Raw genomic sequence first — 24,817 nt, 5'->3', positions numbered from 1 at the left:
AGGTGCTTACAGTTATCTTCAACACATCACTGCAGCATCATCCCCACAAAGTTTCAAGACGGCCCATTATCCCAGTCAAAAAGGGTGACAGTAATAAGCCTCAGTGACTACCATCCTGCGGCACTGATCTCCACCATTATGAAATGCTTCAGGAGTCTGGTGATGGAACATATCAAAGCATACTTCCTGGAGAAGACTGGGCCTATTTCAATTTGCCTACAGAAGAAACTGTTCCATTGATGATGTAATAGCCTTGTTTTTCTACTTCATTGGGCCTCAACACCCCTCCCTCTTACTGGATTCTGGACTTCTTTCAGAAAGGCCACAGTCTATCTGGGTTGGCATCACACTGAGCACTGGTGCACCTCGCTGGTGTGGTCAGCCTGCTCTTGCTCATGTTGCTGATCTATTACTGACTACACTGCCAGATCCAGTCCCAACGGAATCAAAGTGGAAATAGCTGCAAGGCGGGGGGAGAAGGAATGGTATGTGAGAGTCACAGAGAATGATCTGTTGAATACAGAGGCAAATTGGTGGGAAGTGAGAACAAGGGGATTCATATCTTTGGGTGGGAGGAGATTGGAGCCAAAATGTCTGCAGGGGACTGACAAGGAAATTCGTATGTTGCAAGGGTATAATTTCCAAGGAAAACCTCTACTTTACAATAGCGTTTCTTTGTCTCAGATTACATGTGGATTTAAGGTTTCTTGAAATCTAGTACATCTTCAGACATGAATTGGCATGTCATTGGAACAAAACCCATGATCTTTTAGCTCAGGAAGGGTGCCACCATTGAGCCAAGGGTATTGGTTAAAAGCACATAGGAAATGAGTTTGAGTGTTTATTAGAAAAAAAATCAGTCTATATTTCTGTTGTTTCTGTTATTCATTATGAGATGATCTTGTTCAGATTTGGAAATATCTAAAAAAAATGTTTCCGTCCTCCCTTTGTCCTAACCAGGAATCTATGGTGCTGGTTGTCTCATTACTGAAGGATGTCGTGGTGAAGGAGGAATTCTCATCAACGGGGAGGGAGAGAGATTTATGGAGCGTTATGCTCCTGTTGCAAAGGATCTTGCTTCAAGAGATGTCGTTTCACGATCCATGACAATTGAGATTCGTGAAGGACGGTAAGATTTTGATCTTTAGCCTTGAGTATCCTACATTTTTATGAGAATGAGACGTAATGTCTCTCACTCTATTTCCCTTTGAATTAGGCAATTTACACCAAAGAACCAACAAGCGCCTCTGGCATTTTGATGCATGGAAGTTTTCAAAAACAGCCAGGCAATAACTCTAGCATTTCTTCTACTTCCTTGTGGTTAATATCTTGCTTGCCCACCAAGTTGTTTTGAATTCTGGAATATTGTCAACCGTAGTGCATTAAATGTTGTGAGGTATTGTATTACTCCATCGCTATTTATCTTGGTTTATAAGGGTTGGGTTGGGGATGAACACTTTTAAACAGCTGATTTTTGATCATCCTCAAGAGGGCAGAGGTTAGCTGGAATTCTGTGCCACAAGCTGTTGCGAGGGTCCATGGATCATTGAGAATTTTAAACATTTGAAAAAGAACAATATTCCCAACAGCAATTAGAAGATTTAACTTTGATCTAGGCTGTATTTAGAGTGGAGTTGGGTGGGGGGGGGGAGAGCCATCAGGGTAGAATGGGGTCACAAAATAGCACTTTTGTTGAGAATTCTGTTCTCTTCCATTTCGCCCAAGTCTGCAATAGCTTAATTTAGTTAAAAGCAAAACAAAACTGAAGCTGCTGGAAATATGAAATAAAAGCAAAAAACATGAAACACTCAGCAACTGGAAAGACTTGTTAGTCAGGATTGGTACCTTTCAGCTCAGGAATGGGATCAAATCTGGTCTTTCTGGTAGTGGTCTTATTGCTGTCTGCTTTCTTCTACTGTAATAGTTTCTTTTTAACCCACACTCAGACCTGCATATAGGATTCATCTGTAATTGATCCTACTGTTGGTTTTGGGGTCCATTTTGGGGCATGGACTTCTGGTTCCGTTGTAGTAAAACATCACTGACAACTTGGGACTATACAGTCAGTGTAGTGGTTAATGCAGTGCTGACTGGAAGGAATTTGTATGTTCTCCCAGTGACTTTGGTGGGTTTTATCCAGGTGCATGGGTTTCCTCCCACTCTCCAAAACCTTAGGGGGTTGTAAGTTAATTAGATATAATAGGACGGCACAGATTTCAATGGTTCCACTTCAATCATGTTGTAAATGAAATATTTTTTTTAATTAAATGAAGCATCGAAGCAGAATCTGCCTTGACTTCCTCATTTGGCATCTTTGTCCTCTTTATGTCAAAAAATACCTCTCAGATCTCCTTTAAATGTTTCCCCTCTTAAACTTAAAACTTGTCCCCTCCAAGTCTTGACTCTAACGTCATGGGGAAAATTAATCTATCTATCCCAGCGGTTCTCAACCTTTTTCTTTCCACTCACATACCACTTTAAGTATTCCCTATCCCATAGATGCTCTGTGATTAGTAAGGAATTGCTTAAGGTGGTATGTGGGTGGAAAGAAAAAGTTTGAAAACCACTGTTTTAATCATATCTAATTGACTCATGTGTACAGTTTCATAACTCCAAAGTAAATGGGCCAATGACAATTTTTCACAAGCAAAATATTTCAGTAACAATTTGGCCTAGAGTTGTGATTCTCAACCTTCCCTTCCCACTCACATACCACCTTATGCAATCCCTTACTAGTCACAGAGCACCCATGGCATAGGGATTACTTAAAATAGTATGTGAGTGGAAAGAAAAAGGGTTGAGAACCACTGCTGTACACAATACTTCAAATGAGGACTAACCAATGTTTGTACCAATATAATATGATTTCTCAACTCTTGTGCCTAAGCAACTTATTTCTTAGGAATCTGCCTAATTAGAATCATATTTTTGATACTTCATGCGACTCTGACGAATAGTTGGGACCAGGCTTCACCAGTAATTTCTCTAGAGTCTTTATCTGTGATCATTGAGGTTTACCTTTTATTCACTAAATAGAGGCTGTGGCCCTGACAAAGATCATGTTTATCTACAACTGCACCATCTGCCTCCTGAGCAGCTAGCCATGCGACTTCCTGGTATTTCAGAAACTGCCATGATTTTTGCTGGTGTTGATGTCACCAAAGAACCAATTCCTGTACTTCCCACTGTGCATTACAATATGGGAGGTGTCCCCACCAACTACAGAGGTCAGGTAACTGCAATACATTGATTTAATTTTGATAGAAATTTATAGATGTCGGTCATGGATTAATGGTAGCTTTCTTCTGAGTCATAATGTGTAATTTTCTCTTTATACTTTGGTGCAATTCTGTGGGCATGCTGAATTGTCACATTTTTTTTGAATGAAATATTTAAGATATCTGCCCCAATTAAATGACAGTAATGTCTCACACTATTTAACCATCAGGAGTCTTCTCCTTGTCTTTGCCAATATTTATCTGTCATCCAACATGTTTAATGAAGTGAACAAAAATATGTTGACATGGTGTTTTTCACAATCTAAAAGCGCTTCCTAGCCATAAAGGTCTTGAGATATAAGCGGACACAGCAGCCAATTATAGATGCAATGCACACAAGTGCTGGAGAATCTCAGCAGGACACTCAGCACCTTTAGGAAGCAAAGGGCAACCAACGTTTCTGCCCTATAGTTGCAGCGTGATGTGCTGAGTTTCTCCAGGACTTTTGTGTATTGCATTACTTCATGGTATCTGCAGACTTTTCTATTTAAAGCCAAAAATAGATTATTTATTTTGGAGATGTTCTTTGCAGGAAAATGTGGACATAATTCCATGCTATATTTGCAGTGGAATCTTTTTCTTTGCATTTCTCTAAAAGGGCCAGTTTGCATGATGTTTCAAATAAAGAATGGCACCTGCAAGCATGAATTGCTTTCTCCTCTATTGCTGAAGTGCGACTTGGAGATGAGATTAATATAACTGAGTCCAGATATAATCATCTCACTTTGACTAAGAAAGATTTTGGTCGAAATGATTGAATTTCATTTCAATTACGTGATCATTTACAACAATTATAATGTAACTATGCACTAAGGAAATAATATACTTTCATACAAATCCTTTTTATATGGGGAAGGCGAATTGTGTGGTTCTCTAATCAACTGCTCTTTAGATACTCAGACTCTTCTGTTTGATGTCAGCAATCTAATAGCCTTTCAAGATCTCCTGTATGATGTAATGACAGGGATAGAGATAATTAACTGTTTTACCCAGTCAATTTATTTTGCATTTCTAATATCTCTGTCCTTTATGTTTGTCTATTTGAAAATCTATATTCCAATGTTATATGGAAAAAGTCAAGAATAAGGAAAGCATTTTGCATCTATAACTCTGACAGATGTATATATACATATGTATAAATATATATGTACTTGGCATTTATCACTGATTCGCTCTTTGTTTTATAAAAGAACAAAGTTCAACAAATATGTAGAATAATTTGCTAGAAAATGCAAAATGCATGGGAAGAAGTTGTTTTGGTAGTTGATTGGCAAAAATTACTAATACTGTAGCAACTGTGTCACAGTGAGAAATAAAGAACGAGAAAATGAACAGATGTAGTTGAATCAAAGTTCAGTAAAAGTTGTTTAAAACCCCATGCGTTCCAAATGACGTCATCACACTGTGACATCATAACGTCACTTGGAACCTTCCGAGCTGGTTCGATTAAGCCTCCGGTGAGCCACTATATAGCACCCCTCCACTGCTCTTGGGCGGTTGTCTGCGCATTCGCATGGGGGGGGGGGGGGGGGTGTCATGGCAAAGGCCAATCAAGGTCGAGATGAGTGGGCTTAAGCTGGTCGATCGTAAATGTCTCTGGATGCCTCCCAATGTCCAGTACACAAGTTGTATGATTGTTTCATTGCACTCTGAAGGGCCCTTCATATGGCCTCTGTAAAGCTGGCCCATGTGCACCTCTATGCACAAACACAAGCTCACAGTCCCGAAGTTTCTTTGGGATGAAGAGTGTTGTTCCATGCCTTGACTTGGGAACTGGGGCCAATTTTCCAAACCGCTCCCACAGTCTAAGACTTCAGTCAGTGGCACCTCCTGTCTGCATGCTCAGGCATGAAATCCCCATGTACAATGAGCAGGGCTTCATAAATCAACTCAGCTATTGAGGAGTTGAGATCTTCCTTGGGTGCCGTTCTTATTCCCAGGAGGATCCTGAGCAGCTCGTCCACCCAATCATATCCCTGGAGATGGGCTATCAGTGCAGCCCTCATGTGCCTATGGAACTGCTCCACCAGGCCATTCAACTGCAGGTGATAGACTGTCATGTAGTGGAGCTGTATTCCCATCAGTCACGACAAAATGTCCCAGAGTACAGAGGTAAACTGAGCCTCTGTCAGAGGTGACGTGTGTGGGTAGTCTGAACTGAGATACCCAGGCAGAAACAAAAGCTCTGGCGCATGAATCAGTCGATGAGTCTGTCATGAGAATCACCTCTGGCCACCTAGTGAATCTCTCGCTGACCATTAACAAATATAGTGAAATCTCATTAGAACGCAATTCGTTTATCCGCGGAATCGCTTATAGCGCAGGTGTTTGTGGACCCTAAACTGATATGGGACAGGCTGATGGCAATCAGCCAGCGACCCAACTCCCTATGCCTGACAGCCTCCCTCATCACTGCCTCTGCCCCCCGCCGCGGGACGTCGGGGCAGGGGTGGCCGCCGCGGGACGTCGGGGCAGGGGTGGCCGCCGCGGGACGTCGGGGCAGGGGTGGCCGCCGCGGGACGTCGGGGCAGGGGTGGCCGCCGCGGGACGTCGGGGCAGGGGTGGCCGCCGCGGGACGTCGGGGCAGGGGTGGCCGCCGCGGGACGTCGGGGCAGGGGTGGCCGCCGCGGGACGTCGGGGCAGGGGTGGCCGCCGCGGGACGTCGGGGCAGGGGTGGCCGCCGCGGGACGTCGGGGCAGGGGTGGCCGCCGCGGGACGTCGGGGCAGGGGTGGCCGCCGCGGGACGTCGGGGCAGGGGTGGCCGCCGCGGGACGTCGGGGCAGGGATGGCCGGCCCTGCATCTGTTCCGCAACTCGGCTGTAATGCGATATGAAATCTTGGACCCCCAACTACCACATTCTAATGAGGTTTTACTGTATCTAGACCCTTGTGAAACTAGAAGAAGGCCGACAATGTCGATATGCACGTAATCGAATCTGTGCTGTGGTGGCTGGAAAGGCTAAAGCGGTGCCTTCTCATGCCTTTGCACTTTTTGCAGATTGGCAGTCTGTGCACGTCTACCCAGTACGTGACCTGCTTTTTGAGTCCATGCCATACAAACTTGTCAGCTATCAGGTGGACCATCGCTTGAATTGAGGGGTTTTTGAATTCAATATGTCTAAATGGCAGCAAAAATGCAACGACTCCATGCAGCAGGGACAATAGTGCGAGGCTGACCTGTGGAAATGTCGCAAAGGAGAGTGGTACCTTGTGGTCTCAAGGGTACATCCTTGAGTTGCAGGCTCATGACAGCAGTTTTATAAGCCAGGAGTCATGTAGTCTACACCCCGAGAGGGCATGTACTGCTTGAACGAAAGAGTGGGTCAGGGCATCAGACATCACATTACTCTTACCTGAGATATGTTTAATCCTGGTTGAAAACTCGGATATGTAAGATAGGTGGAATTGCTGGCCGGCTGACCAAGGATCTGATGCCTTCACGAAAGCAAACTTTAGTGGTTTGTTGTCAGTAAAAACGGTCAAGTCCCTGCCTTCCAAAAAATAGCGTAAGTGTCTGACCACTAGGTACAGCTTCAGCAGTTCACTATTGAATGTAGTGTATTTCGTTCCCAAAGGGTGAAGGTGCCTACTTAAAAAATGCTAGAGGCTTCCATTGTATGTACTGTTCCAAGACCCCGTCATGTGCGTCTATTGTCAAGGTAGTTGGTGCATCCATTTGTGGATGGACCAGCAATGTTGCCTTTACTAGGGTATCTTTGGTCTGCTGGAATGCTACTGTCTTCTACTTTGTCCACTTGAGTTATTTGGCATTGCTGGTTATGAGGTCAAAGAGGAGTTTCATAATATGAGCTGCAGGGGATGGAAAGCAAGGATAGAAATTGACCATCCCCACAGATTCCTGGAGTCCTTTGATGGTATCAGGCCTTGTGAATTTGAGGATGGCTTCCACCTTGCTAGGCAATGGAATGACATTCTGGCTGTTGATCTGATGTCCCAAGAACTCGATAGAGGACTGCCCGAATTTGCACTTGGTGGGGTTCACAGTTAGCCCAAACTCCTTTCTTTTTTAAACACTGTTTTAAAGTTTGCATACATGTAGTATATATAATCCACATACATCCATCATTTTAATACAAGTTATTACTGACTACAAAACTGAAATGTACCCCATCCCCTTAAAAACTAAAATCCTTCCTACCCCAGCCCCCAATCAATCATTACTTATATATGTTAATAACATAAAATAACATACTGAAGAAAGAAAAATGGATAGAAAAAGTAAAGAGAATAATGGAAATGGATTGTACTAGGGCAGATCAGAAGCACAGAGGACATAACTATCAAATATTGTCTATGCTATCTGGTGAGGTCATAGGGAATGGCGAAGAATAAGACTAACCCACAAGACCTATCTTTTGTATGTATGGGCTCCAGATTTGTAGGCATGTGTTATATTTATTTCTCAAATTATAAGTAGTTTTTTCCCCAATGGAATGGATTTTTGTATTTCCGCATGCCCAGGCAGGAATCAGGCTTCCAAGTAACTGCATTAGATTTTCTTGTCATTGCCAGTAGTATTTTCACAAAATTCAGTTGAGTAGGTGAAAGGACTAGTTTAGGTATAGTTGCTTCAATGTTACCCAACAAAAATAAATCAGGATTTTGTGGATATGAAATATTAGTAATTTGTTCCAATAGTTTCCCTACTTTTACCCAAGTAGTCTTAGACACATCCATGTGAATTGCAAAAAGGTATAAGTCTGATTTTATTTTGTGCTTGTATGGTTTGATATAAGTATGGTCAATGTTTTAAAAAAATACTGTACTAATCTGTATTGCACATTCTTTCTTTGGCTTGGCTTCGCGGACGAAGATTTATGGAGGGGGTAAAAGTCCACGTCAGCTGCAGGCTCGTTTGTGGCTGACAAGTCCGATGCGGGACAGGCAGACACGGTTGCAGCGGCTGCAGGGGAAAAATGGTTGGTTGGGGTTGGGTGTTGGGTTTTTCCTCCTTTGCCTTTTGTCAGTGAGGTGGGCTCTGCGATCTTCTTCAAAGGAGGTTGCTGCCCGCCAAACTGTGAGGCGCCAAGATGCACGGTTTGAGGGGATATCAGCCCACTGGCGGTGGTCAATGTGGCAGGCACCAAGAGATTTCTTTAGGCAGTCCTTGTACCTTTTCTTTGGTGCACCTCTGTCACGGTGGCCAGTGGAGAGCTCGCCATATAACACGATCTTGGGAAGGCGATGGTCCTCCATTCTGGAGACGTGACCCACCCAGCGCAGCTGGATCTTCAGCAGTGTGGACTCGATGCTGTCGACCTCTGCCATCTCGAGTACTTCGACGTTAGGGATGAAAGCGCTCCAATGGATGTTGAGGATGGAGCGGAGACAACGCTGGTGGAAGCGTTCTAGGAGCCGTAGGTGATTCCGGTAGAGGACCCATGATTCGGAGCCGAACAGGAGTGTGGGTATGACAACGGCTCTGTATACGCTTATCTTTGTGAGGTTTTTCAGTTGGTTGTTTTTCCAGACTCTTTTGTGTAGTCTTCCAAAGGCGCTATTTGCCTTGGCGAGTCTGTTGTCTATCTCATTGTCGATCCTTGCATCTGATGATATGGTGCAGCCAAGATAGGTAAACTGGTTGACCGTTTTGAGTTTTGTGTGCCCGATGGAGATGTGGGGGTGCTGGTAGTCATGGTGGGGAGCTGGCTGATGGAGGACCTCAGTTTTCTTCAGGCTGACTTCCAGGCCAAACACTTTGGCAGTTTCCGCAAAGCAGGACGTCAAGCGCTGAAGAGCTGGCTCTGAATGTTGCCTACTTTGCAGACGATGCTGCTTTAGTTGCCCATTCAAAGCCAGCTCTTCATTGCACATTGTGTTCAACATATAATCTCTACACAAATCCATCCATTAGGTCCTGTTCCCATTTCTGTTTAGATTTGTATAATCCCATTTTACATGTTGCTCTTTGTTATAATAAGTGCATTGCAGAGGTAAATTTCTGTACTGGTCCTTGTGGAATAAGAATTTCCACATTACTACATGGGGGTAATAAACTTTCTGCTCCCAATTTGTCCCTTAAAAATTGCTTTATTTGAAAATAGCAAAAAAGTGTATTTCTAGATAAATATTCCAAATTTACCCCTCAGTGGAATAAAAGACATTAACTGACCTTGTTTGTACCAGTCTTCTATTATCTTAATTCTTTATCATACCACAAGTTCAAAAAAATTTTGCCTTCGGAAAATGGCATCAAGTTATTCTGGAACAGAGGGGTAGACAGTGTCAATTTCCCCATCTATCTTGTCCCAGATATCTATCTATTAAATGTTTCAATAAAGGTATATCTTTAATTCCTGACCTCAATCTTGAATTCCATTTATATGAAAAGTCTTGGGTAACTTCTCCAATTTTCTCCATTTCTATGTTGATCCATGTTGGGTTAATTCCCTAATTCAAAGAAAAATGCAATAATACACATTTGAGTTGATCAATAATAATTGTAAAAATTAGGCAGTTGTAATTCCCCCTAATTTGTATTTCCATGTTAATTTCTGCATGGATGCTCTAGACATTTCACCCTTCCATAAAAATTTTCTAAATTCATTTATTTAACTCTTTTAAACAAAATATTGAGGTACTAAAATAGGTAACATTTGAAAAAGATATTGAATTCTTGGGAAAATATTTATCTTTAGACAGTTAACTCTTCCATTTCTTTAAATCCTCTTCAACCTTATGTAGTATAGATAAATAATTCATTTTATATAGATTCTTTAAATTATCTATCCCCTAGATATTTAGTCCCATTTTTTGGCCATCTAAATTGAGTGTTTTACTGGAAAATCATATAATCACCTTTTGTAAATGGTATGACTTTACTCTTGACCCAGTTTATCTTATAACCTGAGATGTCCATACTCTTCTTGAATCCCTTAATAAACATATGCCATCTAATCATCTCTGCAAGAGGTTCAATAGCCTTTACGAATAATGCTGGTGATAAGGGACATCCTTGTCTACTAGATTTCTGGAAATTGAGAGATTTGTCCATTAGTTACCACATTTGCCTTTGGATTAACATGCAGTGCTTTAATCCAATTAATAAAAGATTGTCCCAAACCAAACATGTCCAATACCTTAAAGAGAAAATCCCATTCTAATCTATCGTCCAAAGCTACAGCATGAACTCCTGCAGATGGGGCAGAGTAAACACAGATGCTGCAGTTGCTCTTTAGTGGCTGGTGATGAGTATGTCGTCCGAGTATAGGAAAAGGAAGTCCATGCTATGCCACCCTGCGTCCATTTGTCGCTGGAATGTTTGTGCAGCATGTTTGAGCCCAAAAGGCATTCTCAAAAAGTTGAAGAGACCAAATGGTGTTATGATGGCGGTCTTGGGCACATCCTCCAGGTTTACAGGTATTTGGTGGTACTCATGCACCAAGTCAATTTTAGAAAATATCCTGGCCCCATGAAGATTTGCTGTAAAGACCTGTATATGGGGCATAAGGTAGCAGTCTGCTGTGGTAGCATCATTGAGACACCTGTAATCCCTGCAAGGTCTCCAGCCTCCCGTGGCTTTGGGCACCAAATGTCAGGCAGCAGGCATCGGGGCTCGATCGTGTAGAAGAGGTCCTTGGGTGAGGATGTGGTGTCCAATGCCATGTTTGGGTGTGGCAGTGAGGAACTGGGGAGTGACAATGTCTGGAAGCTCTGCAAGACGTTTGATGAATTCGTTATTGGAGTACTCCACAGCGTCGAGGTGTGGGGCGGATAGTTTGGCTTTTCCAACTGGCACCTTTTTAAGTACGCCATCAGTGAGTGGGCTCTGAGGAAGTCTGCACCCAGCAATGGCCAGGACACCAACAAGAATGAACTTCCATGTGAACTTATTGTCGCTGAATTTCAGGGGTATAGTCCATGTGCCATACATGCAAATTGAACTGTTATTCACCGCAGTGAGGGTGTCAAAGCCCAAAGGAGGAAGGACATTAATCTTCACGCCCATGTTGACTAGAAATTTGCAATGGGAGAGTTCGTCCCAAACGTAGAGTAGGTTGTTATGGTAGCCAGCTGCCATGGCCATTAGTGATGACTGGCCATGGTGTTTCCCAGAAAAGTGCAAAGAGGGTGGCAGTGGTGAGCTCCAGAACCCCAGCGTTGATGGTTTAAAAACACCAGGTAGTTGTCATGGAGTCATACTTGTCTGAGGAACATCTGTCCTTATCGCTGGTACTTGTGCAGCCTGGGCCTTTGGGTGTGACACAGCACAAATTTCTGTGAGCCTTGTGCCTTCGCATGCCACAGAATGTCTGCAAGGACAGCCACTGTTTGAGTTTTATAAAAGTCCTCATCAGGCAACCTGAGGCGGATGTCTTCTGCCATATGCTCCAAAAACAACTGCTCGAAGAGCAAGCAAAGCCTGTAGCTGACTATCAGTGCCAACATGTCATTCATTAACTCTGATGGGGTGCAGTCCCCAGGCCAGTGATATGGAGGAGCCCTGCAGCTCGCTCACACCATGAGATACCGTAAATCCGGAGAAGGGGGGCTTTTAGGGCTACATATTTGCTGCGAGCTGGTGGGTCCCGAAGAAAATCCACTACTTGACCGGCCGTGTCCTGGTTGAGGGTACATGATAGTACTTAGTGGCGTCCACTTTCATCTTTCGAATGTAGAACTGCGCCTGAGCCTGCCCAAACCAAATTTCAGGTTCTGCTGTCCAAAAGACAGGCAGTTTGAACGAAACCACTGCGTTGCCCACATTGGATCCAAAATCCATTTGGGCCATCAATATATCAACTGTGTCGCAGTGCGAAATGAAGAACGAGAAAATGATCAGACAGACATAGTTGAATCGAAGTTCATTAAAAGTAATTTACTCAAACGGTCACGTGTCGCTTTTGAAAACCTCGTGCGTTCCAAATGACATTACTCAGAACCTCCCGAGCTGCTTCGATCAAGCCTCCAGTGAGCCGCCACGGTATTAAAATAGAGAAGAGAGTGACTAGAGTCGTATATTGTTCAAAATATGACTTTCTTCCTGATATTAATAATTTTGGCCCCAAGTCTGTTTGGCCTTAACTCTAATGTGATAAACAAAGAATGTAATATCATTGTTTTTCATCAGGATCACTTTAGTGTGTTGCCTACTTTGTAGAGCATTGAATCTTTCTGAAGACAATAAAACTAAAACTGGATTATTTTTATTTACAACATAATGTATATTAATGTAACTGAATCAGAATTTATTGTCATTAATATATTACAAAATTGGTTGTTTTGCTGCAGCATTTCATGCAAATATTGCTATTTAATTACATTTAAAAAAAAAATACATTTGTGCAAAAATAAGCTAAAGTGAGATTGTGTCTATGATTTATTGTCCTTCAGAAATCTGATGGCAGAGGAGAAGAAGCTGTCCTTGTGTCACTGGGTGCTCATCTTCAGGCCCCTGTGCCTCCTTCCCAATGATGGCAGTATGAAGAGGGCATGACTTGGGTGGTGGGGGTCCTTGAAGATAAAGGTTGCTTTCTTAAGACACAGCCTCTTGTAGATGTCCTCATTGGAGTGGAGGCTGTGTCTGTGATGGCACTGGCCTTGTTCACAACTCTCTGTAGTTTTTTCTTCTCCTGTGCATTGGCATCTCCATACCTGAGAGTGATGCAACCAGTCAGAGTGCTCTGTCTGGTGATGTACCAAATCTCCTCAAACCCCTCATGAAGAATAGCATAGGCAAGCTATCGTCATTGCATTGATATGGAGAGCTGGCATTCAGAATTCTATTTTGAGAAAATGATTACAGTAGCTTGCTAAGGGGATTGTTCCTCAGGGTTTATTAAGCAAAGATTTTATTTTACTTGTAAGAAACTGAATGAATAGTTTTATTAAAATATGTTTATATAATATTTAAGTGCATAGTTTGCTTCTTGCAGGTGATTAATCATGTGAATGGTAAAGATGTTGTAGTACCTGGCCTCTATGCTTGTGGTGAAGCTGCCAGTGCTTCTGTTCATGGAGCTAATCGGCTTGGAGCAAATTCCCTCCTCGATTTAGTGGTGTTTGGTCGTGCCTGTGCCCTAACCATAGCAGAAATGTCTACACCTGGTAAGCTTTCTAATTAATTTTGCAATTGAACAAACAGTTCCAGCGTTTGGTGTAAGCAATCAATGTAAATAATTTTCTTGATTTTGTTTTTATTAAACTAGATTTAATATGTACCTATTAGTTGTATATTGATATGTAGTGGCACAGTCTCTTAGCCAAATTCATATTGATGTAATTGAGCCCAAATGGTACCTTGAAACTATCAGTCTGCACCATATACTTGCTGTAGAGGAGCACTGAATAAGTTTAAAAATCTTCACTCAAGTTGGATATAGGATCAATGTGTAAAAGTAGATGACACAACTTTCTTGTTTATTTTCATAGTGTGATGACATTGTTTAATGGGTTTATTGTATTGTATATGTTGAACGTTTAATGGGTTGGGAGGGAGGTGGGAAGGGAGGGGGAAAGGGGGAGAAAATGACACTGTGTATATTCAAGAGGGAAATATTTGTGTGTATTTTGGTTAATATGGTTCATAGTGTGAAAAATAAATTTTAAAACTTAAAAATGTTCGATATAGGATCCTATGCTACAGAAATACTGTGGTTTATAGAGAGTTAAAATTGAGAACAGCAATCTTAAAGAATAATGTGCTTACACAATGATTATTTCTCACAGAGTCTAGGTATAAGGATTTTTTATTGTCATTATTGGAATTGAAAAGTAATGGATTGCTACCTCCAACCCAATTTTTGACATGATGTTTCAATCCTGTTCCTCTGACCTGTCATGTTAAAGATTGTCTATCAAAGTTTAAAAAGTTTAAATTGCATTAATTGGGGCATTTTTGCATGGTGTTCAATGGGTGGGCTGGCAAAAAGCAGGTGAGGATTAAAAAGTGTTAGAAAGAGAGAAAGCAAGTTAGAACTGCTGCCCTGTTTGTGGCTCTTGATACATCAGAGAACCCTATCCTTTGTATCTAGCTTGGTACTATCCTGCCTCTTCCTCGCTTCCTCCTGCCTCCCATTCTTCCCCTCAGCAGTAAAAAGGATTTCTTGACATAATTCTTGGTACTGTAAAATTTGTTACTGTAACAATTAGCCATAATTTGCAATACCCAGTGCCAGGACAACTTAACTTCTGAGGGGACTCTCTTTTGCTTCTCTTTCTATGACTGTAAGAGGCACTTAGGACAATTTCTGCCAATGGCAAATCTTACAGCAAATGAAAACAAATTCCAATTAAATATTGTACTGTCTTTATTTCATAGCAATAAATTGAATCTTGACTTTGTTATATAACAGAGTATATTGCCTTTCACATCCTTTATCATTGTTGTATCATTTCTAAGGTATATTCATTCAACATTCATTCAACAAGGACTATATTAACAAAGGGACAGGCCAACTGATGTTAATTGAAGATATTAAGAGAATGGTCTGTTTTTCAGGTAGTGTTATGAGCTTGAAAGTGAGACACCATAGTCCCAAAATCCAATCCAGTCTTTTCTCATTACTGCACTGAGCTTATAGGCCAAGTTCCATGATGAAGATTTGAGTGCATATCCTTCTTTCTCTTGATGTTAGAATATTAATATTCTGCCTTCATTATTACATTCTTAACGTTTGGGTCTCTTCAGTTTTGACACTGGGAACAGGTTGGTTTACTAGAGTTCTTGATTTTCTGTTGAAAAACTTTGGAGAGAATGCATCCACAATAATATGGTTTTCTTTTGTTGATACATTACTGTTAAGTCTCTTGCCAGCAGAATTGAATTCATACATTTTAAATCAGTCCTTGTAATCTGAAGTCTTATTTATTGCTCCAAATCAAGGAGAAGCTGTTGCACCAATTGATCCAAATGCAGGCGAGGAGTCTGTGGCGAACCTTGACAGAATGCGATTTGCTGATGGAAGTACTCGTACATCTGAGCTTCGACTGGATATGCAGAAGGTAAGGAAGCAACTTCCAGGATTTGTTCAAATTATGTAATTTAAAGTTTCTGTAATATATGAGGCAGTTGGAGTCACTGAAAATATAAAGAATTTCTATGAATAAATTCTGTTAATTTAATATTAAAGTTACGAATATTAAAGGTTGGGGAGCACATTTGAATTGATGTTTCCTTCTATCCATGGCTTGATATGACTGCAGGTGTGGATGTAAGACTTAGCCAGAAATATAGACCAAAAACAGTAGTAATGTATACCTAACTTCAAGATTCAAGATTCCTTTATTGTCAAGTAATAATAAAGGCCATATAATATTACTCAAAATTATCTTCTGCCTACCCTAAGTCAGACAGAAAGTTTCCTTTAGTGTCTCCTGGCACCCCTTATAGTAAGAGAGAAAGGGAAGCAAAAGAGAGTCCCTTCAGAGTCACTGAATGTCCATGAATTCACCTCCAGTGATCTCACAGCCTCTGCAGCTGCAAAGTCTCTTGTTTAATTTCTCGGCAATCAGAACTCCAGAGCCAAGCCTCCAACATGATCAGGAAGCCTTCAGCTCCCAAAGCCCTTCTTTCCCTCGGCACCCTCTTGAATCACAACTCTGATAGCTGGTTCCAGTCTCCAGCAATGTGGGTCTCCCGACTGCAAGTCACCCGCAGCCTGTGTTTGTTCCTCAGTCGTTCAGCCCCTCGCTGGTCTGCTGCTGTGATCAGCATTCTGTCGGATCATCTACTCTGCTTCTCAACAGGGGAGTTCTCCCTGTTTCTATACCGTGCGCTGATCCGCTGATTCCCAGAGTCTTCTACTGAGCATAGGCACTGCCATCTTAGGCACAGACCCCCACGATTGGAGGATTTTAAAACAAAACACTCTCGGCTCCTTTAGCAGTCTATTTAAAGCCAGTAAGGAGCTGCTGGCATTAAGACTGGGCAGTTAAATCCTTTTGACCAGTGCTGTGTCTTCGCCCTCCTGGGTCCATACCAGCAGCAGCTTATCATGTTCCCCATCCATGTACAGGTAACATACATGTGAATTTCTTTGGTAACAAATCATCTGTTCCTGTCATGAAGATACCCGCTCTATTAAAACTCTGTCTTTAGTAGACAGGAACTGTTCATGGAAGAGAAGGAGCAGTTGGATTGAGATGCTTGCTGCTTAATTGTGATGGATACTCTGATCTGCTCTGTTTATTTGATCAAGAGGTCTTCAGTTCCCCTTTCATCAATCTGTCAAGGTTGCTACTGAATGCATTCAGGGAAGTTGTTGACAGATATTCCAACCCACATGTCTCATGTTTTCCCAGGAAAAGAGAATTGGTTAAAAAATAAGATGATTGGCTCAGCAGTTAGTTATGATTTCAATATTGTACTCCACAATTTGGATCTGACCAGAATTAGCTTGAGCATTTCAGATCAACAGGGAGAAGTGTCATGTAGGATCACAGGCCAGATAATGTGTATTTTAAAGCTTTGCAATATATTTTCTGTGATTGTATTTGTAATGCCGTACATAATCTATCCATAAAACCAACAGCTTTAGAAAAAGACGATAACAATATATAAATAATCTGTTGAAATTCACATTGCAAAAAGGCCAGGAATCGTTGAAGAGCAGAGTCTACAGGGTTATTAGGTAAAGCAGCATGGTCAGAGTGGAACATTTTAATGTGACGGGTTGCACAGGAAGATTCAATTTATTGACAGTACAATATTACACAGAATTTGTTTTTGTCCGCTGTAAGACAAACAGATTTTCCATTGGCAGAAATTGTCTGAAGTGCCTCTGACAGTCCGAGAAAGAGAAGCAAAAGAGAGTCCCCTCAGATTCATTTCCTGGAGCCACTCTGAATCCAGTCCAAGTCATCAGCAGTCCAAGATTTATCAGATCCGATTAACACCTTTTGTTGGTCTAGATTCCTCCCCCAGCCAGCATCGTCTGAATTCTCAGACATTATCTGCTATTTTGCAGCACCTTCTATTTCTTGGGTTTCCAGCGTGTAGAGTAGTGAAGACATTCATTTATATTCAGAAATTGCTTTGAAATCATTTTAGAAACAGGAGAAACCTTCTGCTCCTCAAGCTTCCTTTGTAATTTATATTATGTTTGATCTCTATTACCTTTTACACATTATCTTGGGCTTCCCATATGACATTAAAACATGGGGTAGTTAGTCCCTGATACCATATCTTGATGAAGGGCTCTGGACCAAGATGTTGGTTACCTTTTCCTATAGATGCTATGTGATCCTATAGACCCTATTTCCTATAAATGTTGTGTGATCTCCTGAGTTCCGCCAGCATGTTTGCATGTTCCTCAGCAAAGTGTTAGCCAATTTATTATTTTACTAATGAGCCAATTCTTAAAGAATGTATGTCAGTGGCTCTGTGTAAATTAATCAGTAAAAATGGTGATAGGTTTGCAGAAAATGTTCCTAATTATGAATTTGCATTATAAATTGAAAAAGTCCATGCAGTATAAGTAATTTACACTGCTCTTTAAAGAGATGTACTTGAGATTGATATTGTCTTGATTCTTACCTTTAACAGTGCATGCAAAGTCACGCAGCAGTGTTCCGCACAGGGTCTGTGCTGAAAGAAGGCTGTGAAAAATTGAGTAATTTGTATGATTGCTTGAGTGACATCAAGACATTTGACAGAGGTAAATATTTTTCCGGAAAAAAAAAAAACGCAGGAAATAGCAGATCCGGCAAAATCATTGGAGAGAGAAAGAGACTGATCTTTTTGATTACGATGAATTCAATGCCACTTCTCTTTCAGAAGTACCTTTATTTCTGTGCAGTTTTTTTGCTTTTTTGTATTAATGTTTTCTCATTAAAGTGATTACTATTGCATGTTGGATTGCATCATCTTGTTGAAACCATGAATCAAATTTGCAGATGAAATAAAAATAATTCTGGAATTACTCATTGGGTTAAGCAGCATTCATGCAAAGAGTAGACGTTAATGCTGTCATTGAAGGTTCTTTATCAGTACTGGGAAAGAGTTGCAGAAGAGGTACAGTAAAATGTCTAATTGAGACCAGGTTTGGCATGGGGTTAAGCTGTAGATAAGTCATCTAGTGGGTCACTTAATGTGGGCAATTAGAATGCATTTGATGAAAAATATCCAGCAAGTGGAGATAAAGTTGGGGCAATATTACACACGGTTGACCAACTGTTATTCTGAGCAGTCATCTTGCCTTGATTTTAAGTTGAGTTTCTTGGTTCCAATGAAAGAGGCCAAAGAAAAATAAATAAAATTGGAAATGGCATGGAGAATTAAAGAGACAGGTAGCTAATAACTATGGGTTTCAAAGGCAAAGGAGGAAAAACCCAACACCCAACCCCAACCAACAAATTTTCCCCTGCAACCGTGTCTGCCTGTCCCGCATCGGACTTGTCAGCCACAAACGAGCCTGCAGCTGACGTGGACTTTTACCCCCTCCATAAATCTTCGTCTGCGAAGCCAAGCCAAAGAAAGAATAATGTGGTTAGTCATTTCCAAAGTAAAGGAGACTACCTTGAAATGAATTGCTGCTGCTTCCTCTGGAAAGATAACTTAAGTCTCTGGATGGAGGAAAACTAGGGAGAAGGACAGGGAAAATGTTGCGAGAAGCAAAAATGGTGAATGGAGATAGAAGAGCAGACCAAGGAATTTCAAAGAAAGGAGTCCTTTCAAAATGTTGGAAAGGGAGGGATGGAGTAGTCCCCTCCCTCAAGTTCTCTCTCATCTTAATTCTATGTGTTTAGTTTTAGATTCTCCTATCCTGGGAGAAAGAGGCACAGTGTAGTGGATTACCAGCCGAGAGGTTACTTCATATACCACTGTGTAAAACTTAGTTGCATGTGATAAACCTGGCAAAATAATGGCTGATTCATTAAAAAAGTTTATTCTGAATAGTCAGGTTGTAATAGCCTGTACAGTTCTGGCCAGACAATGAAAACTAGTTAATATTTGATTCCCAAAGAAGTGGTTTATGAAGCCACTGACCAGAGGAACTAGGATCAAACATTAACATCCCATCCTGAGAAACATTTTAAATAGTAATTTATTTTGTGTTCAAATGTGCAGAAGGTCTGTTAAACCTGCCATTGTATTTAATTGGAGCTTGTATTGCTTGTTTCAGGTATTGTTTGGAATTCTGATCTGATTGAAACCTTGGAACTGCAAAATTTGATGCTCTGTGCCCTACAGACTATCTACAGCGCAGAGGCTCGCAAAGAAAGCAGAGGCGCCCATGCTCGGGAGGATTTCAAGGTTAGAATAATCTATTTGACAATGCTTTGAGATCAAACAACACTACTCTGCCATATTGATGTGCCTGAATAGTGTATTGAATTACGTAAAATGAGACTATTATTTATCACAAGTTAAAAGGATACCATTAACACAAAAGTCTGCAGGTACTCAGCCGATCAGGCAAGCAAGTTCTGATGATGGGTGATTGTCCTGACAAGTTGATCTGTTTATGTCCATAAACCCTACTGCTCAGGTTGCTCAGCATTTTGTTTTTATTTCATATTATCAGCATCTGCAGTTTATTTCCTTTTTTTAGTTTCCATAAAAATCTACTCACTGTGAATAACTCATGAATGTCTACAAAATTTATCAGTCTTTAAATTCAGAAAAAAATTATTTAAATCAGTTGAATTTTGCTTGATCCTTTCTGCTTCATTTCCTGGCCCCACAAGAGAATACCTTGTTAGAGATGGTTGATCACTTTTAAAGGATGCCAAAGAAAGGAAGTTTGCCCCAGAATCAGTTGATGTTTTTAAGATTAAACAACTTTTAAAAATAAAAATAGACCTGGAAATTGGATGGGAATGCCACCAAAATATTAATTAGAAATTGTGGACTTTATTTTTTTTAATCCTTTTATGTTAATCAACATATTTTTGGTGAGTATTCTTTTTGTCGTCTTGGATGCTACTCTATGCCTGCACTGTGAATTCTGAAAATCAGTTCCTGGCGCTCAGAAAACAAGCCCTTTTGAAATCAAATCAAGTGTGTAATGCAGTGAATGATTTGCAACCAGTAAAATTGACAAATAGCAGTGTGCAAGTGATAAGATGACTTTTTGCACTTTGACGATTAATGATTAGACATTGGGGAGCACTTCGTTACCATTTGAATAGTGCTGTGAAATATTGTCTGCCTGTGAACACAATCAACTTCAAGTCTCATTTGAAAGGACTGAGAACGTCGTTGACTCTGTGTGAACAAGACAAAAGATGTTTGTGGACTAGACATCAACAACTCTAGTGAAGAGAGTAGAGAGTACAAAGTTCCTTGGAGTCCACTTAACTAATGACCTTTCGCGGACACACATCTCCTCACTTGCCAGGAAGGTGCAACACTAATTGCACTTCCTGAGAAGACTGAAAGCAGACAAGGCAGTCGGCCACCATCATGTCAACCTCCTACGGGAGGTCTATCAAGAGCATCCTGGCTTGCTGCATCACAGTGTGGTACGGTTGCAGCAGAGAAATTGTTCGGAGGTCAATCCACAGGGCCACAAAAGTGGCAGAGAGGATCACTTGAGTCTTCCTCCCGTAAACACCCACCCCCCAACCCCATCAGCATGATCTACCGGGATCGTTGTCTGAAGAGGACGTGCAAAATCATTAGGACCCCTCCCATCCTGTACACAGCATCCTTCAGCTGTTCCCATCGGGAAAGAGATGATCAGAATCAGGATTAATTGTCATGAACAAGTCATAAAATTCGATGTTTTGTGGCAGCATCATGGTGCAAAAATGTATATTATAACCATCTTATGACATGACTATAAAGAATAATATAATAACAATGCTACTGCACGAAAAGTCAGGCAGTGTCTTTGGTTCATTGATTATTCAGGAATCTGATGGCAGCGGGGAAGAAGCTGTCCTTGTGCTGCTGAGTGCTTGGCTTTAGTCTCCTGAACCTTTTCTCTGATGGTAGCAGATGAAGAGAGCGTGACCTGGGTGGTGGGGGTCTTTGAGGATAGAGGCTGCTTTTTTAAGTGACCGCCTCATGTAGATTCCCTCGATGGAGTGAAGTCTGGTGCCTGTGATTTTGCAGGCAGAGTTAACAACCCTCTGGAGTTTATTCTTGTCCTGAGAGCTGGTGCCTTCGTACCAGGCAGTGATGCAACCAGCCAGTTTGAGAGTTTTCGGTGACATATTGAACCTCCTCAGCCACTGGTGAGTCTTCTTTGTGGTTGCATCAATGTGGAGGCTCCAGGACAGAACCTCAGAGATGTTGACACTCAGGAATTTAAAGTCTTGACCCTCTTCACTACTGATCCCTCAGTGAGGACTGGGTTGTGTTCCCCTCACTTCCTCCTGAAGTCCACAGTCATCTCCTTCGTTTTGCTGACATTGAGCACAGTGGTTGTAATTACACCATTTAACGAGCTGATCTATTTCCCTCCTGTACACTTCCTCATTGCCATTTGTGATTCTGCCAATAACTGTGATGTAATCAGCAAACTTGTAGATGGCTTTGGAATTGTGCCTGGCCATACAGTCGTGGGTGTATAACAAGTAGAGTAGTGAACTAAGCACACATCCTGGGGTGCACCTGTTTGATGACAAGTGAGGAGGAGACGTTTCCAATTCATACTGACTATGGTCTTCCAATGAGAAAGTCAAGGATCCAGTGGCAGAGTGGGGTACAGAGGCCCAGAGTTTGTAGCTTCTTGACCAGCACTGAGGGAATAATGATATTGAAGGCTGAGCTGTAGTCTTGAGCCAGCACCACCAGGCTGAGTAACAGTTTCTTGCCACAGGCAGCGAGGATGATGAATGACCACACTAACCATCTGAGACTCGTATTCCAAAAACAATATTTATTTGCATATATTAATACTTGTCCTGAATATGTATTGCTCCCTGTATGTGTGTTATGAATACTTGTCCTGAATATGTATTGCTCCCTGTATGTGTGTTATGAATACTTGTCCTGAATATGTATTGCTATCTGTATGTGTATTATGATTGGTTATGCTTCTGCATGTTTTGCACCAAGGACCAGAGAACCCTGTTTTGTTGGGTTGTACTTGTGCAATCAGTTGATAATAAACCTGGCTTGACTTGAAGCATGCAAAGATAAGTAGTTTGTGGCTTTCTCATTTCTTTTGTCATTGTAGGTGAGAATAGATGAATATGACTTCTCAAAACCATTGCAAGATCAAGAGAAAAAATCATTCAGTGAACATTGGCGAAAACATACGCTCTCTTCTATGGATTCAAAGACTGGAAAGGTGAGAATTTCACAAGTGTAAAATAGAAAGCTTGCTTAAGCAAACTTCGAATGTGGACTGAAATAAGTGCCATTCAGTCTGGTTAAAGTGATTTCAACCCCCTCCCCAAAATAATTTCTAGTTTTAACTTTTAAATGGCTTTCTTTCTTTCTTTCTGTTGTCACCAGATGTTTTATACAGACGAGGAAATTGAAGTACTCCGTGTTAGTTAATCATGTGTACTCTGTTCAGTTAACTAATTGCTCTGTTTCAATTCCATTGTCCTTCCCATGGAGAAAAATCTGAAGTGACAGATGAATTTATAATTTATTCAACAGTTGACACAATTTGATTTGGATTCTCTTTCTATTTCTGTAATCGTTATTGTATCAGTTTGTAGGTGGTTAGTTTTAAATGGCAGCAAAGGTTTTATACACTCTTGTCACCCATTCAGTGGTGTGGGGGGGGGGGTGTACATGGTGTTGTCACCCATTTAGTGGAGGGGGTGTACACAGTTTTGTCACCCATTCAGTGGTGGGGTTTTACAGGCTCTGTTCACCATTTAATATGGGGGTTTTGCAGGCTCACATCATCCATATAGTGGTGGAGATTTTTACAGGTCTTGTCACCCATTCAGTGGGGGAGGGGTGTGCACGGTGTTGTTGCCCATTCTTTAGGGGAGGTATACTCAGTATTGTCACCCATTCAGTGGAGAGGGTGTACACAGTATTGTCGCCCATTCAGTGGAGGGGGTGTACTTGGTATTGTCACCCATTGAGTGGTTGGTGCCAACACCCACACTTGCCAGACATGAGTACCCTACAGAATATTAATCAAATTTCAGAGGTGGGTTGTATTCACCAACACTGTCCATTGTGGTGTTCAAACCTTGAGATAACACTGGAATGGTTTGTTGAGCAAGAGCTTGGGTATGTCGAGATTCTAATTAAAATTAGACCATCTAAAACAGTGTTTTAAATTGGACTCGACATGGGACTTCTTTAATAATTAGAAGCATGTGCTTATGATGAGGGTGAAAAGGCAAAGCCCTCAATTAAAAGCATTCCGGTGAGTGTTGTTATCTCCTTCAATATGGGCCATTCGTTTTCATAAACGACGATCAGTGAATTTTGTGGATAATCTTTTTTTCTGTCTAAATAGAATTTGTGTAATTTTTCCCTTTTAATTTTGCTAGCCTTTTCTGAATTCCTATTTTCTTGGTTTTGGTTTGAAATTAGTAGTTGGGGGTGGGTCTATGTCACCTCAACTTAATCTATTGTAGGGTATATAGTCTTTGGAATTTATTATTTTAAATTGAATTTAGAAAGTGCAGACAGAAGCAAGCGTATTGGACGCTACAATTGTATCTGTTCAAAGCAGTCATGTCCAACTTTGAAATTCTAGGTGACTCTGAACTACAGACCTGTAATCGATACAACATTGGATGAAGAAGATTGTGCCTCAGTACCACCAGCAATACGTTCTTATTAATACAGCTACACTACCATATCCATTGCAGACTGAATTGACATAATAAAATCAATAAAATTCCATATAACTTTATATCAGAAATTATGATCCCATCTGAATTGTTCTTTCTCTTGTATTTTAAGAGATGAGCTGGATCACCCACATTATTGTGATTGCTAAAAATGCAAGCAATGCTTTTTTTTTTGTATATTTATCAATAAAAAAGGTTGCTGTAGCAGCTTTGGGAAGCATGCACTCTGTTGAAGATATTAGTGATTTTTCTGCCAGTTCAAAAAAAATAGTTATGCCGCAACATAATGGATCTATGTTCATGAAATTGTACAAAAAAACTACCTTTGAATGATTCTTTTTCAATTTATAATAAAGATTGGCAATGAATCTACTTCTTTAGGACATTTTCCTCGGTAGGTCTACTATGTGGGTGAATAATATCTGTAATGTATGCATGAGAGCTGTGGAGCGATACTTGTATTCACTGGTTTGGTTTTCAATGTAAAAATAATTGAATATTCAAATAGATATACATACATTTATTCATTTATGTTCTAAATCAGTATTCTGTACTCCCAAAGTGTTTGTATTATTGGTCTATTTGAGATATTTTCATAAATGTATTAATTTGTGAAATTGTTTTCAGTATTCCTATTTAAAGTGGCACAATTGCATAATGTTACACCTTTCATTACCCCAGGATATCCCAATTTTCATCTACCCTCAGGCAGCGAACGCTTGGCATAACATCTTACAAATAAAACATTTCCTGCAGTGCAACCTTTCTTCCGAGCAGTGCCGAAGTGATAACCCCAGACAGTGTGCCTCAGTCTGAGTGAGTTTGCATTCTAGTCTAGTCGGAGTCGAACATAG

General features: G+C 41.0%; 1 protein-coding gene across 1 annotated transcript in view; it reads left to right on the top strand.

Annotated features, from left to right (window-relative positions):
- Nucleotides 1–24,486, top strand: part of sdha (succinate dehydrogenase complex, subunit A, flavoprotein (Fp)) — a 55,677-nt gene extending 31,191 nt beyond the window's left edge. Inside the window, exons 8-15 of the mRNA XM_069920637.1 lie at nt 961–1,129; nt 3,037–3,232; nt 13,175–13,346; nt 15,124–15,242; nt 17,785–17,896; nt 19,364–19,494; nt 22,370–22,483; nt 23,867–24,486. Of these exons, the coding sequence (XP_069776738.1) occupies nt 961–1,129; nt 3,037–3,232; nt 13,175–13,346; nt 15,124–15,242; nt 17,785–17,896; nt 19,364–19,494; nt 22,370–22,483; nt 23,867–23,953 (1,100 nt within the window). The 3' untranslated portion in view covers nt 23,954–24,486. The remainder of the gene's footprint in view (nt 1–960; nt 1,130–3,036; nt 3,233–13,174; nt 13,347–15,123; nt 15,243–17,784; nt 17,897–19,363; nt 19,495–22,369; nt 22,484–23,866) is intronic.
- Nucleotides 24,487–24,817: the final 331 nt, after the last annotated feature.

The sequence above is a fragment of the Narcine bancroftii genome, chromosome 2 (genome assembly GCF_036971445.1).
Source record: "Narcine bancroftii isolate sNarBan1 chromosome 2, sNarBan1.hap1, whole genome shotgun sequence".
Lineage (NCBI taxonomy): Eukaryota > Metazoa > Chordata > Chondrichthyes > Torpediniformes > Narcinidae > Narcine > Narcine bancroftii.
The sequence above is the reverse complement of the archived record's forward strand: the minus strand, read 5'-3'. Positions and strand labels throughout refer to the sequence as shown.